The 20,136-nt window shown below is 38.5% G+C and overlaps 1 protein-coding gene across 5 annotated transcripts in view; it reads left to right on the top strand.

Annotated features, from left to right (window-relative positions):
• Positions 1-20,136, top strand: part of ADAM22 (ADAM metallopeptidase domain 22) — a 169,483-nt gene that overhangs the window by 81,813 nt on the left and 67,534 nt on the right. For all 5 annotated transcript variants that reach the window (XM_032238212.1, XM_032238211.1, XM_032238210.1 and 2 more), the window contains exons 5-9: positions 6,449-6,531; positions 15,830-15,893; positions 16,214-16,283; positions 17,549-17,619; positions 18,867-18,941. In XM_032238212.1, the coding sequence (XP_032094103.1) occupies positions 6,449-6,531; positions 15,830-15,893; positions 16,214-16,283; positions 17,549-17,619; positions 18,867-18,941 (363 nt within the window). The remainder of the gene's footprint in view (positions 1-6,448; positions 6,532-15,829; positions 15,894-16,213; positions 16,284-17,548; positions 17,620-18,866; positions 18,942-20,136) is intronic.

Genomic DNA, 20,136 nt, shown 5'->3' with positions numbered 1-20,136 from the left:
AATGAGACACAAACATTTTGAACATTCAATTTTTGATTGACATAAAATAGCAAGTGTGTAATTATCACATTGAAGAACAGCTGCAGGAATTGGATATGTCTGGTTTAATGAAAAGGACTACAGGTGACCTGATACCAATGTACCAATATCTCAGGGGCTACCACAAAGAAGAGGGAGTCAAGCTATTCTCCAAAGCACCGTAGGGCTGGACAAGAAGAAATGGATGGGAACTAATCAAAGAGAGAAGCAACCTAGAACTAAGAAGAAATTTCCTGACATTTAGAACAATTGATCAGTGGAACAACTTGCCTCCAGAAGTTGAGAATGCTCCAACACTGGAAGTTTTTAAGAAGATGGCGGATAACTCTTTGTCTGAAGTGGTGTAGGGTTTCCTGCCTAAGCAGGGGTTGGACTAGAAGATCTCCAAGGTCCCTTCCAACTCTGCTTTTATATTAAATGGCATCCCTCTTTGATCTTCTTTATTGGAAAAGTACATACAGTATCTTCCCATTCATCAGTCTCAGTCTTAAATATGTCCCAAATTATAACCAATGAAAAAAATTCAATAGGAAAAGATAGGGAAGGAGAGAAAAAGAAAAAAGTCTAGTTGATAAGCATGACTAACTTACCTTTTCAGCAGAATACGGCCCTATTCACTTTCTCTCTTGATGCCATCCGACAATTCTGCCACATCTTTCTGATTTTTCTTAAGGTTGTTTCTCTTTCTACATGTCTGCATTCCTTCAAAATGTGTCTTGAAAATTGATTGGAGCAGAATGATATTTCCCTAATGCATTGAGTTTCTAGGCCATGCAGAATGAAGTTCATGTCATATATGCCACAATATTATTTGTGGGCACGCACAATTCTTCTTTTCTCAATGTACTAGTAGCCTTTGTTAGTAACCTTTGCATGATCTTTCTGCCAATGGATATTTGTGATGTTTTAATAATTAGTAATAAAATTTACCTCCATGCTGAGAACAATGATATCTCAACCCAGCTCCCTTGCAATGGCTGCCTGCTAGGAAACAAAAAGGTTAAATCATCTGTTGGTATTTCAGAAATATCAGACAATTCATTATCTTGGCTAGGTCAGGGCATCATTGTGACTAACAAATGATGTCACTTATTGCCTCTGCTTTCCTTGGAAAAACAAATTGTTAAAGGACATCTACATAAGAATGATAGAAAACATCATTTTACTTTCATCTGGAACTGAGTTTTTTAGGACAGGAAGACCCAACTTGAAAAGCAAGCTTTTTATGTCATATTTATTGATTGCAATTTAATGTGCTCTATGGAAATAGACATTTATTCCATATATAGTATGAATGCATAAATCTAGTTTTTTAATTTTAATTAATTTAAACGTATTTAGTTATTATTTATTAATACTTGGCAACAATATGGATTCATTTAAGATTTGCTTATATTTCACTGTATTCCCAAACATTGAAGATTAGTCTATACTAGATGAGTTGAAACATGAATAAATTACTTAACGAGTGACAAAGTTAACATATTTCATACCAAAGTTAACGTATTTCTATTATAACAACGGGTTATGCTTTTTCAGAGTAATTTTTGTTATCTGAAAAAGAATTGTTGTTGAAAACTTGCACATGTCTGCAAAGCTGATTTGATAAATGACCATTACAAGGAGAGATATGCACTTTTGAATTATAAGCAAAGATTGTGTTAGAATGTTGCTTTGGAAAGCCATTACTTGCAAGCAAGGAGTATTTAAATCAGTGTTTTTAAAACTTGGCAAATTAAAGATGTGTGGACTTTAAATTTTAGCTTGCTGGGAGGTTAAAGCCTAATGACTCTGAAGTTGCCAAGTTTGAAAAATACTGGTTTAAGCCATATATGGCAACTGACTGTATGATCTTTCAAAGTAAATACATATTCAATGGAGCTAAGTTTCCCCAGGACATAAGAAGGGAGAGGAGCAGACCATCGCTTCCTCCACTGTTTCCATATTATTATATATTATAGCTGCGCAATTTTAAATAGTATGTTGAGTGTATGGGAGTTGGCTGGACTTGAATGAATGGCCCACTTTTAGTAATTGTTACCCTTGTATTTTATATGTTTTAAATTTTTACGTGGGAATTGTTAGTGTGGATAAATGAGAATGTTTGACTCGGAGGACCTGCTGGGGAAGGCGGGGGGTACCGGGGTGGTTGGGGGGACCATGGACATGGGAGTGGGTCGGAGCATAGCGGTCGTGACAGGGAGAGGCAGATACGGCGGGGACCTTAGGGCTGGCCATTACCGGGGAAGGAGGGTTCGCTACATTACAGAGATCCCTCCTTCCGGCCCTAGGAGTCCCACTCCAAGACCAGATGGCGCGAGTAGTCAGGACCCTGGTCTCAGGCTGTTGTCGCTAAATGCCAGGTCTGTTGTTCACAAAGCTCCCCTCGTCCGGGACTTAATTGTTGACGAGAGGGCAGACCTGGCATGTATTACTGAAACCTGGCTGGGCACAGAAGGAGGAGTCCCCCTTGTAGAGATGTGCCCAGAGGGATTTCAGGTGCTTCATCAGCCGAGAGCCCAGGGAAGGGGTGGCGGTGTGGCTATTGTAATCCGGGAGTCTCTGTTACCTCGTAGGGTCCCTGCTCCGGAGCTTGTCGGGTGTGAGTCTCTGCTGATAAAGTTGGACCTCAAGGGTCAAGTGGGTTTGCTGCTAACGTACCTGCCTCCCAACTGCGTTGCAGCATCCCTCCCCTCGCTCCTCGAGTCAGTAGCCGAGCTGGCGGTTGAGTTCCCCAGGCTTATAGTTCTGGGGGATTTCAACTTGCCATCACTCGGTGAACGCTCTGATGGGGCGCAGGAGTTCATGGCTTCCATGACAGCCATGGGCTTGACCCAAGTAATTCGGGGCCCAACCCATGCAGCGGGTCACATGCTCGACCTCGTATTTCTCTCGGAGCAGTGGATGTGTGATCTTGGTCTGAAGGGTAATGAGATCATACCCCTGTCGTGGTCAGACCATTGCCTACTGAGGCTTGACTTCCGGAGGCCAAACCCCCACCGTAGGGAGGAGGAACCGACCAGGTGGTTCCGCCCCAGGCGACTTATGGACCCTTTGAGGTTCCAGACGGAGCTTGGGGTTATTCCTGATACTCTCGCCCACAGTTCGGCGGAGACTCTGGCTGCCACCTGGTACTCGGCGGCGTCGGAGTCTCTCGACCGGATTGCGCCACTACGGCCCCTCCGGGTCAGTGGATCCCGGAGAGCTCCCTGGTTCACCGAGGAACTCCGGGAGAAGAAACGCCGGAGGAGATGCCTAGAGCACCAGTGGAGGTCCGATAGGTCCGAGGCGAACCGAGCACTCTTGACTACCTGCACCAAGGACTATGTCCGAGCATTAAGAACCGCAAAAAGATCATATATTTCTGCCTTGGTTGCGTCCGCCGAGTCGCGCCCAGCCGCCCTGTTTAGGATAACCCGCTCCCTCCTCAATAGGAGGGATGCGGGAGACCCCTTGCAGGGTAGGGCTGAGGATTATGCTCAATTCTTGGCGGACAAAGTAGCTCGGTTTCGATCGGACTTGGACTCCACCGCAGTAGGTCCAGCTGAGTCACAGGATTTGTTACATCAGCTCTGGGTTGAGTTCCAGGAAGTTGCCTCTGGGGATGTGGACAAGGCCATTCGAGCTGTAAGTGCCTCCACTTGTATTTTGGACCCGTGTCCCTCCTGGTTGGTGGCTAACAGCAGGGAGGTGACACATGGCTGGATCCAGGCGGTTGTCACCGCCTCCCTTCGGGAGGGGCACTTCCCCGCCGTACTTAAAACGGCGGTGGTGAGACCCCTCCTGAAGAAACCATCGTTAGATCCAGCCATCTTAAACAACTTTCGTCCTGTCTCCAACCTTCCCTTTATCGGGAAGGTTGTCGAGAAGGTGGTGGCCTTTCAGCTTCAACGGGCCTTGGAGGAAGCTAGCTATCTTGACCCCTTCCAGTCCGGCTTCAGACCTGGTTACAGCACAGAAACCGCTTTGGTCGCATTGACCGATGATCTCTGGAGGGCCAGAGATGGAGGCTATGCGTCCATCCTGGTTCTCCTTGACCTCTCAGCGGCTTTCGATACCATCGACCATGGTATCCTTCTGCGACGACTGCGGGAGGTGGGAGTGGGAGGCACTGTTCTGCGGTGGTTCTCCTCCTACCTCTCGGACAGGTCGCAGTCGGTGTTGGTCGGGGGGCAGAGATCGTCCCTGAGGCCCCTAACATGTGGGGTACCTCAGGGTTCGGTCCTATCCCCCCTACTATTTAACATATACATGAAACCGCTGGGCGAGATCATTCGGAGGCACGGGATAAAATACCATCAATATGCGGACGATACGCAATTGTATCTGTCCGCCCCGTGCCAACTCAATGAAGCGGTGGACGTGATGAACCAGGGTTTGGAGGCCATTAAGAACTGGATGAGTGCTAACAAACTGGTACTCAACCCGGATAAGACCGAGTGGCTGTTGTGCTTCCCCCCCAATAATTTGGCTAATACACCAACGCTTAGGCTGGGGGGTCAAATTTTATACCCCTCAGATAGGGTCCGCAACTTAGGAGTCCTCCTGGATCCACAGCTGACTTTTGATCACCAGCTGTCGGCTGTGACCAGGGGGGCATTTGCCCAGGTTCGCCTGGTCCGCCAGTTGCGGCCCTACCTAGACCGGGGGGCTCTCACAACAGTCACTCGAGCCCTTGTGATCTCTAGACTGGAATACTGCAATGGGCTCTACATGGGGTTGCCCCTGAGGTGCATCCGGCGACTACAGCTAGTCCAAAATGCAGCCGCGCGAGTGATAGTGGGCGCACCGCGGTTCGCCCACGTTACACCTGTCCTCCGCGAGCTGCACTGGCTACCTGTTGGTCTCCGGGTGCGCTTCAGGATACTGATGACCATCTTTAAAGCACTCCATGGTAGTGGATCTGGGTACTTGAGAGACCGCCTTCTGCCGATTACCTCCCTAAATCGACCAATTAGATCGCACAGATTGGGCCTCCTCCGAATCCCATCTGCCAGTCAATGTCGACTGGCGACCACACGGAGGAGAGCCTTTTCTGTTGCTGCCCCGACCCTGTGGAACGAGCTCCCCATGGAGATCCGTACCCTCACCACTATCCAGACCTTCCGCGCAGCCCTCAAGATCTGGCTCTCCCAGCAGGCCTGGGGATAGGTTCCAATTACCCGCCCGAGTGTTTGATTGCTGAATGAAAGTTGTGTTTTATTATTTTTTCTTTGTGCACATATTGTTTGTTTCTGACCTTGCACCCCCCTCCCCTGTGGTTGTAAGCCGCCCTGAGTCCCCTCAGGGAAAAGGGCGGCATATAAATCCCAATAAACCTTAAACCTTAAACCTTAAACCTAAGTTGTTAAATTCATTGACCGTATTCAAACTAGGATCTGTTTGTCTTGAAGATGAGCAGAAGTATTTTCTGTCTCAATTTAATTGCAATCATTTATTGTGAAGTTTTATAATCTTTTGGGGGTGGGGAAAGTACAGACAGTCCTCAACGTACAACAGTTCATTTAGTGACCATTCAAAGTTACAACGGCATTGAAAAAAGTGACGTGGCCATTTGTCACACTTAAGACCTTTGAAGCATTCCTGTGGCCACATTTGACCAAATTGAGATGTTTGGCAACTGGTTCATACTTATGACCGTTGCTGTGTCCCAAGGTCATATTTTTGCAACCTTCTCACAAGCAAAGTCAAGGGGGAAGCCAGATTCACTTAAACAACCATGTTAATTCTGTAACAACTGCAGTGATTCACTTAACAACTGTGTCAAGAAAGGTTGTAAGATGGGGCAAAGCTCACTAAACAAATGTCTCACTTAACAACAGAAATTCTGGGCTCAATTGTGGTCGTAAGTCAAGGGCTACCTGAATGTGGAAATAAAACCTACTTGGAAGAATTCTTTAATTCTTTCATTAGATCCATTGACAATATTCTATTAAAATTGTGTACATTTAAAAGTAAACACTGCCTGATATAAAGCTATATATCGGTACATTTATTAATTGTAAACCACCCAGAGTTACTTAGGAGATGGATGATGACTAATTTGATTAATAAATAAAAGAGAAAAAAAGAAAGAACAGAGCAGAACTAGTACCAGTATTTCTGGTCTTTCCTGTCTTTTTCAATTATAAGTCAGCATTCTAAGCAAGAGTAAGCCAAAAAAGAAAGAAAGAAAGAAAGAAAGAAAGAAAGAAAGAAAGAAAGAAAGAAAGAAAGAAGGAAAGAAATTACTTTGTTTGGGCTAACCTTTAGATCAGGTACACAGGAAGGCCCATGTAGTTATCCGTGTATTGTTCAGCCATTTATTTCAGCTTATCTGATTTTACAACTTATTTTGGGGTTGGACTAAGAACTGTCTTTGGGACATGTTGGAAATAAAATGAATTCATAGTCTTTGTTCTAATTGCAGGGAGGAGAACATTGTTATTATCAAGGTCACATCAGAGGGAATCCAGATTCATTTGTTGCTCTGTCCACCTGCCATGGACTTCAGTAAGTTTCTGTTAAGATTAAAATGAAATGATTAAAATGGAACAAGGTGGTTTTTAAATTTCATTTTCTGCTAAAAACTAAGCCTGCTCTACTTCTTTAGAATAGAGATTGGACAGTGTTATGAAAATTGATTGATTAGAATCAATTCATAGTTGGGTTTGATTGCAAATGTTAAATAAATAAAAGTGTTAAATAGATTAGCTCCAAAGTCAAGAAGCTTTGCTTGGCACTGAAAAATCGCTTGGGCTCTCCACTCTGGGACGGAAAATCCTCCATTGCTGAAAATCTTGCTTGGATTTCAGCCTCAGGGGATTTTCAGCTAAGAAGTGAAAGATTTCAGAATTCTTTACACTCTGGTTTAAAAATGCTTTGGGCTGAGAATCCTGCTGGGATTTAGGCGTGGACTTTTTTCTGCCAGAGACCAGAGAGAATTTTTTTGCTAAGCAGCAGTGACTTTTTAAGCCTTCCTTGCATTAATTTTCTGGAGAACTGGCAAGGTAGATTGTAAGTGGCAATCACATTATTTTGCGACACTTGGCAACCAATTGTAAATGTGAACCAGTTTTCAAGCACCTAGATTGCAATTGTGACCAGAGAGATGGTTCAGTGTGCAAAATCTCAGGAAGGGATCATAAGTCCCTTCATTTAGCATCATAATAACTTTAAATGGTTGCTGAACAAATGGTCATAAATCAAGGACTACCCGTATGCTGTTGTGTGAAATCTGTGCTTCAGATCTTATCCCAACTGCAGGCTTATGCAAATTAATAAAAGGAATTTAGGCAAGCCCTTATAGCCTTTTCCTACTCCTATCTAACCAGTAACACTGGGAACGCTACTCTATTTTGCAATACTGTAATTTTTGAATTAATGTATATTAAAAATTTAATACATTCTAAATGCTAAGGATTATTTACTTGTTTGTTTATATGTCATACAATATGGATTCATATGCTTATATTTCATATGCATATTTCATACTTCATGCTTCAGAATACTCATCCTAGTAAGATATTACTTCTAAGGTCAATTGAGGGATGCTGCTGTTATAAATAGAAGCACTTATCTCAGGATTCTCTGTCATCTTCCAATTTCCCTGAAAGGCTGGCACTTATCTTAGGGGAACTTCATTGATTGATGGCTTAATTCTTTCAGTATCACTTTTCAAAATACATTTAAAAATTATTATATACATATTTTTCAGAATTGAGGATTGTATTTAGTTGCACGTAGGAGTATATGTGTGTGGGTTTTAAATTGTTCATTTTATCTCTTGTCAGATTGGTGTGTGCATGCTCTCTCTCTCTCTCTCTCTCTCTCTCACACACACACACACACACACACACACACACACACACACACGTGCACGTGGGCAAAACAAAGGAATTAATATATAATCATTCATTTTTGGAGACTGCCTGGACATACTCTTGTAGTTTTCCTGGCAAGGTTTTTCAGAAATGATTTGCCATTTCCTCCTTCCTGGGGCTGAGAGAAAGTAACTGATCCAAGGTCACCCAGCTGACTTAATGCCCAAGGCAGAACTAGAACTCACAGGTTGCTAGCCTGATACCTTTACCACGATATGAAACTGGTGATTTCTGTCTGTGTGTCTCCTTCTCTCTTTCTGCACTTGTGCGCACATGCACACAGACACAAACGCTTTTGCAAATTTTGGGCAAATTAACAGAATAACAGAGTTAGAAGGGACTTTGGAGTTCAGTCCAACTCACTGTTCAAGCAAGAAACCATATATCATTTCAGACAAATAGTTATCCAATCTCTTCTTAAAAACTAACACCCACAACTTCTGGAGGCAAGTCATTCCACTGATTAATTGTTCCAACTGTCAAGTTAGTTGTCTTCTTGATTAGTTTCCATCCATTGCTTTTTGTCCTGCCTTCAGGTGATTTGAAGAATAGGTTGACCCATTCTTTTTTTGGGAGCCTCTTAGATATTGGAACACTGCTATCATGTCATCCTTTTCATTAAACTAGAACATACCCAATTCCTGAAACTTTTCTTTTAGTCTCAAGGCCCCTAATCATCTTTGTTGTTCTTTTCTGCACTCTTTCTAGAATCTCAACATCTTTTTTATATCGTGGCAGCCAAAACTGGACACAGTATTCCTAGTGTGGTCTTAGCAGGGCATTATAAAGTGGTATTAACACTTCGTGTGATCTTGATTCTACCTTGTTAATGCCTAGGACTACTTTGGCTTCTTTTGGCAGCTGTAATATGCCACTGGCTCATATTTAAGGGAATGTCCACTAGGAGTCCCAAGATCCTTTTTACAATTATTACTATTGAGTCATGTACCACTTACACTATACCTATGCATTTGTTTTTTCTTGCCTAAATGTAGAACATTACTTTTCTCACCATTGAATACTATTTTGTTAGTCAGTGTTCAAGATCCTTCTGTATCTTGAGTGTGTCTTTTGAAGTATTGCCTACTCTTACCAGCTGGTTATCATCTGCAGCTTCGTTGAGTTCCCATCTATCTCCTCATCCAAATCATTGATGAAAATATTAAAGAGTACTGGACCTAAGACAGAGCCTTGGAGTATCCCACTGCACATTTCCCTCCAGGTAGATGCAGTTCCATTAAAGATTACACATTGAGTGAGGTTGATCAACAGTTACAAATCCATTTGGTGATAATGTCTAACCCACATTTTCTTTCTTATCAAATATTAAGTTGTGGTCTACTTTATCAAATACCTTGCTTAAGTCCAGGTGAATTAGATTGGCAGCACTTTGCTGGTCCTCTAATTTTGCCACATTGTCAAAGAATGCAGTCTTGCACGATCTGTTTTTGGTAAAGCCATGTTGATTTCTGGTTATGACTTTGTTTGTCTCTAAGTGTTCTCAAATTTGTTGCTTGATTATTTTCCCAGAATCTTCTCAGGTATTGATGTCAGGCTGCACACTAGGTTCATGTCTTACAACTGAGTATCATCCTAAAATAGTACTTTAAATGCAGGTCTTTTAGGTTTTGGCTGCATGATCTTCTTTTATAGTAAAGTTTTAGTTCTTTAGTTCTCTTCCTAATGATCTGTCATTCTATCTGTCCCATTTCTGGTCCCTATTCCTTTTCAGTAATTTAAAGAATCAGTAAAGTACAATGCTAGCTTTATTTTTTTTCCATGCTTCATGTTGCATTCATGCTAATGATAAAAACTCAAGACTAATCAATTTGGGAATATTTTAGGCAGTATACCACAAATGCAAGCAAAACCCAGTTTTATCCTGAGGTATTCTGTGCAAGCCAGACTCTCTAATGTGAAGATGACCTTACTAGCTAGCCTTTTCTTCAGAAGAGAGTTAATGACTTGAGAAGAAGTAGAAGATTGAGAATACGTTATTGGAGTTGTTGAAAAATATTATAATGAGTAATTTGAAAGCCAAATGCATAACTTAAACTAGATTTAAAAGCAAATATTATTTGCCAAGGATATAAAGTTAGGAAGAAATATAATGAATACTATGTTTATGGAGATTCTCAGTCATCCAGGTCATGGTTGTCCAAAGATTCTTTTTCAAGACTTTCTGGTTTTTCTTTGATGACGTTTCGCTTCTCCTTTGTGCTGCTTGGAGAGTCCAAGCATAGGTTAATTATGTCTGCCCTGGACTGAATTGAAGATCTTTAGCCATGCCTCCTGTGCTGGCACCTCAGATTTTTCAATTCAGTCTAAGCCCAGTGGATGTGTTACAACGTGGTTCCTACAAAAATCCTTGATTGGACTCTCCAACTAGCTTTCATCCGAATTTATTGCAGTATACAGGTCGGTGAGCATTTTTTGGAAACATTTTCTCTGTCAGATGCATCAATCTGCAAGCTGATATGTCCTGGGCTTCGGTCGGGCGTGTGCCAGCTTCTTCAGCTGTTACTGGATGGTGGGGAATGGAAGGATTTAAACTCTTTGCAGACAGCTGGTCATTTGCATTGTTTTAGTGGGTCATTAAGATCACCTGGCAGGTTATCTGTGTCATCAGCGTCACCTGAGTGGTGCAGATTGGTGTGGAGCCTTTTTGGAACTGTTGAAAGGACTGTTGTAGACTGAAAATAGATGACGTCATATCCCTCCTCCTCTGTTAAGAGAGATCTGTTCAGTTTTGACATAGATGGTTTCTTTGACCCCCTCAGCCAACATAACATACATGCATACTTCAAACCCAAGAAAACAGTAAGGCAGAAGCTTATTCACCCCAAGGATAAAACACAAACTGAGCAATGTGGTATAAACAGTACAATGCAGTGAATCATGTGCAGATCTGTACATTAGGGAAACAAAAAAACCAATTACTTTATAAACACATGGCACAACATAGGAGAACAAACCCATCAGGACTAGATTCAGCAGTCCATATGCATTTAAAAGACAAATGCCACTCTTTTAAATACAGCAAAGTACACATTTTGGACACAGAGGATCGCTGGTTTGAAAAAGGGGTCAAAGAGGCCATCTATGTCAAAATTAAACAGCTTTCTCTCAACAGAGAGGGGGGCAGATATGACATTATCTCCAGTCTACAACAGAGGCTTTTCAACAGTTCTAAAAAGGCTCCACACCCATTTGGATGAGAAGTGAAACGTCTTCAAAGAAAACCAGAAAGTCCAGTTGCCTCTTGAAAAAACACCTTTGGGATAAAGAATGCTGTGGTGTAAAATAGATTTAGTTCAATTTCCTTTTAATTTCTGTTTATCTTCTGACTTTTGTTCTTTTGCTTATTATTTATCCTATCTATGTTTTGTATAAAGTTTGTTATCCTGAAAGGAAATAAAGACATCGATATACATGTATGTATGCAATGACAATTTATGTACAATCTTTAAAAAACGATTGCAGTGACAATTTATGTACAATCTTTATAAATCCGTAACAACAGCAAAAGCAAAATTTCAAAAGATAATGAAAACTAAAAATTTCTGCCTGTCCATCTAATACACTCATATAAATGTGATTAATTAAATGCTTAGTAAATAGAAAAAATGTACTAAACAACTGTCGCTAGGAAAAATCAAGGAGAAGAATTAAAACTCAGTTTTTAACGATGATCAGAAATCAGTAATTAATTTAACCAGGTAGTACAAATAATATATTCATATTAAAAACTAAGTACATGCAAATGAAGAGGAATCTGCCTAAAAGGATCCTTGATGAAAATATGCATTGATTTCAAAATAAAAAAATATTGCAACTGTACAAACAGATATTGATTGTTTTAAGTAAAAATCGTAGTCTCTGGGGAATAGATGAGTAGCTAGTTATTCCTTAGTTCATCCCACTGATAATGCAGTATATAAACCTGCCATAGTCTAATGCATAACATACATTATTTAATCAGCTTGCCAGTTATACATGCAAGGTCAGAATCCAAGTATTAAAAATACTTGGCCAAGAGAGATTCAGTTCCTTGAAGGATCTACAGTAAATGCAAAAGAGGACATAGCTAGGGAGGCAATTATGTGCAGTGCTGTATCCTGTAACATATTTTATCTGTTCAGAAAAATAGATGCTATATAAATAAACTTTCTAAATTGATTTTGATTTTCAGCTCTTTCTTCAAAAAGTTGTTGATCTATAGAATACAATAGCGTAGTTATATTTTTTCCTTATTTTCCCTTTTTTAAGTTTCTGAAATTTTAGAGTGTAGATCTTCTAAAACTAAAATTTGTGTAATTCCACTTCTTTGTTTGTATTGAACTTTTCAAGAAATAACTGCAGTGAAATGAGAATAACATTATATATGGAATAAAAGCAACTGTATGTGAGATTAAAGTGATAGTACTTATTCACAATATAACTTATTGTTGTAAGAGGGACTGCCTCATGAATACTTTTCTAATTCTGTCATTCCACTGAACTTGTACACACAAATCTGAACACCTTCCTGAGATCAGATGTTGTCCTCCAGGTTGCCCTTACAACTCTACGGGTATTTCTCAATTTATGACCACTCATTCAGTGACTGTTCAAACATGTGATTATACATAATAAGTGGCACAACTGTATCTCAAAGTCATGGCTGTTGCAGTGTCTCTATGGTCATGTGATCACCATTTATGACCTTCTTTGTATCCAGCAAGCAAAAGGAATTGGGAAGTTGACAGGAGGTTGCAAATGGTAACCTTATGATGTCCTTACTTAATGACCCATGATGATTCATTTAGCAATGGAAACCAGGTCAAATTGTCATCATTAAGCGGTGCGGTCACATGATATCTTGCTTTATTATTACATTGTTTAGTGATGGCAGTTGTAGTCCCAATTGCCATTATAAACCAAGAACTATCTGTAGTTTCTTCTTTTATTTATAGTCTGACCTGCTTTGAATAGCCAAACAGGGAGCTGAACCTCTTTCTTGTTATGCAGGAAACATTTGGCTTTCCAGTATTCAGAGATATTGATGTTTAGAGAGCACAAAAACTGAAAAAGGATAGAACTACTATGTTCTTTTTAACTCCTACCACCAGCATAGATCTTTGATAGCACAAAAAATATAAATCAGAGGGACCTGACAGATTACAACCCAGAGTTCTGAAGGAGCTGGCAGATGTTATCTCAAAACCATTGTACCATATCTTTCAAAAATCCTGGAGCACTGTGGCACTATTTGAGGATTGGGAAAGAGCTGATGTGATTTCCATCTTTAAAAAAAAGGAGTGGGAAACATGAAACTACAGACTAATCAGCATAATATCAATATTTAGGAATATACTGGGAAAGATAATCAAAAAACAGATCTGCGAACATCTAGAAACAAGTAAAGTTATAACTAGAAGCTGGAATGAGTTTGTTAAATACAGATCATGCACAATCTTATTTTAGTCTTTGACAAACTGACTAAATTAATAGACCAGTGAAATGATTGGGAGATAGTATACTTAGATTTCAATAAAGCACTTGACAAAGTGGACCACAGTCTACTTTTTAGTAAGCTAGAAAAATGTGGGTTAGACAGCATCACCATCAGATGGATTTGCAATTGACTGACAAATTGTGCTCAAGGAGTAGTTCTTAATGGTACTGCATCTACATGAAGGGAAGTAAGCAGTGGTATACAACAAGGTTCTATCTTATGCCCATTACTCTTCAATATCTTCATAAATGACTTAGATGAGAGAATAGAAGGGGAACTCATCAAATTTACAGATGACATTAAGCTAGCAGGAATAGCCAACACCACAGAAGATAAGCTCAGGATCCAAAAAGATCTTGACAGACTTGAAAAATGGCCCCTATCCAACAAAATGAAATTTAATGGGGAGACAAGCAAGGTTTTACACTTAGGCAGGAAAAGCCAAAAGTACAAGTACAGATTAGCGAAATTATGGCTCAAAAACATTAAGTGGGAGAGGGACCTTGGAGTGCTAGTGGATGATTATTTACATATGAGCCAGCAATGTGTGGCAGCAACCAAAAAAACCTAATACAATCCTGTGTTGTACAAACAGAGGCATAGAATTAAAATCACTTGAAGTATCAGTACCACTTTATAAAACCTTAGTAAGAGCACACCTGGAACACTGCATCCAATTTTGGACACTACATTACAAAATGGTGCTGACACTTTGGAAAGAGTGCAGAGAAGAACAACTAGGATGATTAAAGGCCTGAAGACTAAAACATATGAAGAAAGCATCAAAGTATAGGGAAAAAAACAATGGATGGAAACTAATCAAGGAGAGAGGCAACCTGGAATTAAGAAAAAACTTACTAATAGTGAGAACAATTAACCAATGGAACAGTTTGCCTTTATCAATGGAGATTTTTAAGAAAAGACTTGTTTTGTCTCAAATTGTATAGGGCCATGATGGTGAATCAATGGCACGTATGCCTGAAGTGGCACATGGAGCCATGTTGCCTGGCACGTGCAGTGTCTCCCATTGCTCTTCTGGGTTTATGGTGCACATGGGTGCGCAATGATCAGCTGGTCTTTGTGCGTGCGGGAAACTAGAAGAGCTGATCCTCCATTTTCCAGTGTGAGCATGCGCGATGCGCGATGGCCAGCTGATCGTAGCTTGCACATGCATGTCAGTGACCAAAAGAGTAGCTTGTATGCACTGAAAACCGGAAGTTCATTTTCCGCTGTATACATACCCACTGGGCAGCTCCTCTTCTGGGTTGCGTCAAAGACGAGCATGTGTGCACATGTTCCCTTTTCGGCACTCAGTGCCAAAGAGGTTCACCATCCCCGGTATAAGTTATCCTGCTTGAGCAGGGGATTGGTTTGCAAGACCTTCAATATCCCTTCCAGTTGTATTCTGATTACATTAAAAAATATAGGAATTCCGGGGAAGAGAATATCTCTTGCAAATTGTAAGCTGGTCTCTGCTGGAACACAGACAATTCGGGAGAGCTTAACCCTCTAAAATAATTGGCTCCATTGTCATTTTTAAAAAATCTATCAGTGGGTAAATATAATCCTAAAATTTAACTACAGTGGATTTACTAACCATTGTTACCATATGTGGGATAACTGCATGAACTGATTTGATAGCACTGTGTAGAAATTTGAACTGAAAGATATGCTATTACTATTTTTAAAATGGCACTCTATATTAAAGGCAAATCCTTTAGAAACAAAGGTTTAGTGCAAGAATTCTCAAATGCAACCTCTAGTATGTAACAATATATTTTCAGTATACTGTCCTTCTGTACAATATAGAGAAAGTATATTACTGTCTCATTTGCATACAGTGCTAAAGATTAGTTCCCAAATCATTGGCATCGTGTTTTGTAGATTTGCAAAAGGTATTGACTTTCAATAGGCTCACAGACTTGAGAACTGCAGATAGTTACAAATAAACATTTCTTGAAATTGTTGTAGTTAATAAGCATGTATTTAAAGCAAGATCCTAACTATCCTAAAATAAATACTGTAAGACATTTTTATCAGCTGGCAATTTTTACTGCCCACTGGTGGCAAAGCATAAGTGCTGCCACTGCCAGTATAAAGAATTAAAACTAAAAATTACTATGGTCAATAAATAATAGTTTCATATGATTTTTTTTCTGTACTGTGAAGAATTCTGCAACAGGTGTATTATATAATAGCATGGAAGGTAGTAAATAGTTGTGCTGTTCATAAGAGGAGAAGAGAGGAAATTCCTCAGGATTTATCTCAGGAAACAACTAAAATTAACCTCACAAGCTAGTTGGAGGATTAAAAATTACGGGGCAATAATAGCCCATTTCTACATGAGTTTCTCTTTTGCATGTAGTATTATTTTATGTTTACTTAGTTAAATTATAACATGCAAGTCAGAGAGCTGCCTTTTTTTTAACAGTGGAATGTTCTATGATGGGAATCACACATATCTTATTGAGCCAGAAGAAAATTGTACATCTCAAGTAAGTACTGTAGAATTAAAATACAATTATCCTCAGATTATTCTTTAACTAGTTAATATATGACTTGCACTTCTTACATAGATTCTAGTTGTAAGAATTCAGAAATAAAAATGAGTTTAGAAAGATATTCTTTAATGTATATATTTGCATATATGTATAAAAGTATGCAAGTGTGTGTATGTGAATTGGTGCTTATATGTGTCTATATGCATATATTCAGAATACTATGATCTGCAATTTCCTGGGTATAAAAATGCATAGATCTAGCTAAAGTATCAGCCTTAGAATGATTTACTAAATTTAGATGTCTTTTATTTTAGGAGGAATTCCATTTACACTCTGTATACAAATCCAGATTATTTGAATTTCCTTTGGATTATCTTCCATCTGGTATATTTTTAATACTCTTATTGTTGCATTTATTTTGTAGTTAAATCATTGCTGGTTATTTTTATTCTGTTGTTGTTAATATTATAAAAGCCTCTCTGAACACAGGATTAGAAAACAACACATTTTCCAAAAAAGATTTGTAGACTTTTGATATTGCAATAGTAATTCAATGATTGGCTTTCGAAAGAAGAGTCTTTATAGGTCAAAAGAGACTAACCTGTTATACATACAAAGCTAACCTGTTAGAAAACAGTTCCTGTCCAAATGCTGAACATTTCAAGAGAATATTTTTGGTTCCATAAGATTTTAATCCGTTCTAACAGAAATTTCAATTTATGAAAACGAGACTCCCCTTCCCTCCACAAAACTAATTTATAGTAAGCAAGTCTTATGTTTACTTCACCTTTCTCTATTCCAGTTTTCTTAAAAACAGAACATGGGAAAACTGGAACCAACCTTTTTTTTTTTTTTTGAGAGGCTCTCCATGAGAGTTAGAACCCTTGGGAATCAGGATTCTAAGTTGCATCGAGAGTATGTGGCATGTGTGCATGCATGTGTGGAAGCAAATTTGTTACAGATGAATTTCCTGTTATTGATTTTTAAATGCCTGAAAAAGGTTAATGTCAAGATTTGACCAATGTTGTGGCTTCATATAGTTTGTCATGTTTTAGAGTATCATTTGATATCACCACTATATAGATCATGTGCTTATTAAACAGCATTTTCATTGTCTTGTAAATGCCTGATGATTACATTTTAGCTTGAATTTTCATAACTTCTTTTTTAATACCCTGTTTATATGTAAAAAGTCTCATTTGTTAATGAAAAAAATGCCTTTCCAAGGCTAATATCTGCGTCCAAGAATACATTATGCAAGAAACTATTCTGAGTGTTTATATTTCCTTTATGTTTATTTCCTTTCCTTATTGTTTGCTTTAATTTAATTTGAAGTTTTTCAGTGTACCTTAAAAACTATTTTGTTTCAGCTTTCATCACTCTATAACCCACTTGTCAAATTCATGAACTTGTTACAAAGCAGTTTTTTTTAGTAAAAATGCCAGCCTTTGCACTGATGAATTTCCAATATCTTATTTTTGTGGCAGTAGATAATATGACTATGTCTAGTATTTTCTTGAGTTCTGAGTAATTCTTAAAATACTTAAAATAGGTTATTTATTCAACCTTGTGCTTTATTTATTTTGCTTTTAAAAGTTCTTGTCTTGCTTAACTGTCATTAAACTGATTGTAATGTGTGTCCCATTCAGAATTCTGGCACATGAATACTACATCACAGAAATTTGGTGTGAAATCAAGATATAAAAGAAGAAAAAGGCAGGTATGCCCTCCTATCCTGTTATTTATTTTTGCAATCTTTTACAAAAAAAATATCATTCAGCCTTCCTTTTTCAGGAAATTCAAGGCAGATGATTTTGCCTGCTTCCTCATGTCTCCATTATAAGCCCCCTTTTTCATGCTGAGAACATCCAACAGTGTTCTTTGATAATAGATATCAATCCAAAAAGAATAGTCTCATCAGAGGCTGGGAGGAAAGCAAATGTCTCCTTTCATTTTGCCGATTGCAAAACCAACAAAAAAATGATTTTCTATAGCATGACTGTTTAAGACAATCAAATTGAATCTTTGTTATTTAAAAATTGCTCTTAGTGGGTGTAGTTGACACATCTCTTCAATATCAAGCATTTTATCTTCATTTTGATGAGTGAGTGTTAATATTACTTGCATTTGACTAAGCTGTGGGTCTACAATCTGACCAGGGAATGGATGTCACCATACAATTTCACCTGTTATTTATTGCAGGAGCTAAAATATAAAGAAATAATATGTATTAAGAAAGATAAATGCCCAAAGTGTTAAGAACCGAGAAATTTCAAGGTTGACTGTTTTATGAGATGTTGAACATTTGCATTTTAAAAAAGAAATAGAGAAGGAAATAATATCAATTCATACTACTTGCCTGAACATTGAACCAAACATAGAATATTCTTAGGTATCCTTATGCCCTGCATTTGGGGGTAGCATTCTGGGCATTATTGATAAAGTATATAAAACCTGTGAAAAAATAACATCACACAGAATGGGCATGTTGTGATGTATATTTTTAATATAAAAAAGCACAAATATAAACATCAGCCATTAATAAAACATATGGCTTTGAAGATATTTAATACATAGAGGAATTCACTAATGAAGCTAAAGGCTATAGGAATTCCTTTAAAAGGATGGAATCTTATCAAACCGTATTTTGAAAATTGCTTATTAAATTTATTTATGAAATCTATATGCTGCCCATTTAAGTCCATATAGCAATATAAATATAGCATGGTCAATATAGCAATATAAAATTATCTCTTATATTTCTTCTAAGCTTACATTAGAACTAGATTGCTTACTTTTCTGTCATTCAAATGTTACACATCCTGATATTTTCTTTTTCTAATTGGGTATCATGAATTAGTTTTAAGTGCAACGAAGGAAAGAAATCAGCTCAGAATAATTAGTCTAGAAACCAGGTGTTTGTTGCTGACCTTTTTAAATATATACAGCATCTTCCTCTTTCTGTAGGTCCAACTGAATCTACCTAGAGTTGAAGATGAAACAAAATATGTCGAGCTAATGATTGTAAACGATCATCTAATGGTGAGGTTTTACATACAAGGCTTTTTAAAAGTTATCAATAATGCATGCATAGCTTTGTGTCTATAATAGATTCAACAATAATGTACCTATTGCAAAATGATTCTAATCATTCCACTGAAGTCGGGCTGTCTGGAACTGTGCTGGAAGTCACTCAACAGGACATCTAAGAGCAGAGATTAGATTGGTAATTACAACAGAACTTGGCTTTTTTTTTTTTTTACAGAATATAACATTCTTTTTTTCTGAATAATTTTCCTGAAGACCATATTTAGCTTTGTAATTCATTCACAGATTTTAAAGAGCTATTTATATTAACTATTGAGTGGTTGGATTACCTCTCTCTGGAGATAGAAGTTGGATAGCTTTCTATTGAAGACCCTCTGTATATTTGTTGCATCACACTGGAGATTGGAAATACCTTTTTCATCTTTAGTTGTGATTATATTCTCTCTAATACAGTGGGACCTCTAGTCACGACCATAATCTGTTCCAGGACTTCGCTCAATTTGGTTGTGACCAGAAGCAAGACTGACTGCACATGCACGCGCACACACACACACAAGGCGCAGAAGGAAAAATTGTTGCGGCTGTGTTTGATCACCACCCGAGGATGTGTTCGTGAACAGAGTGAAACATTTACTGGATTTTTTGTTTGGCATGCCGTTTGGTCATGGTCAGAACCGTTCATGACCTCAGATCCCACGGTAGTATAGTATCTACACCAAACATAAACAATCTTTTTAGTCAGTAAATAAATTTGGAATTTTACATACATGCAGAGATCCTTTTGTAAACACTTCTAATGGGAAGATATTTGCTTGTTCATAAACTGTCTTCCATAATGGAACTAGACTCAAAACATCTGTTTATCAAAATGCTGTTCTGTATTATCTTATGATGCTATCTTTGGCTTTTTTCTGGTCATGGGATCATATTTATGCAAAACACTAGGCAGTAATTATCGAAATCTAAAGATGTCTGGGATGTTTATGTGAGGTCAGAAGCATTCATGGAAAAGCAGATTTTGTTAGAAGGTGGGTACTTTGTTTTACGGCATACCACCTTCTTAAAAAATTAGTCTGGATCATCAGGGAGCTTAGCTATTGAAAAAGAAATCTGAAATATATACATTACACTGTAACTTTGCAAAACTGATTTAGCTACATTTTGGGCATGGATTTTTCTTAAAACTGCT

Source organism: Thamnophis elegans, chromosome Z, assembly GCF_009769535.1.
Source record: "Thamnophis elegans isolate rThaEle1 chromosome Z, rThaEle1.pri, whole genome shotgun sequence".
In the NCBI taxonomy this organism is placed as follows: Eukaryota; Metazoa; Chordata; class Lepidosauria; order Squamata; family Colubridae; genus Thamnophis; species Thamnophis elegans.
The sequence above is the reverse complement of the archived record's forward strand: the minus strand, read 5'-3'. Positions and strand labels throughout refer to the sequence as shown.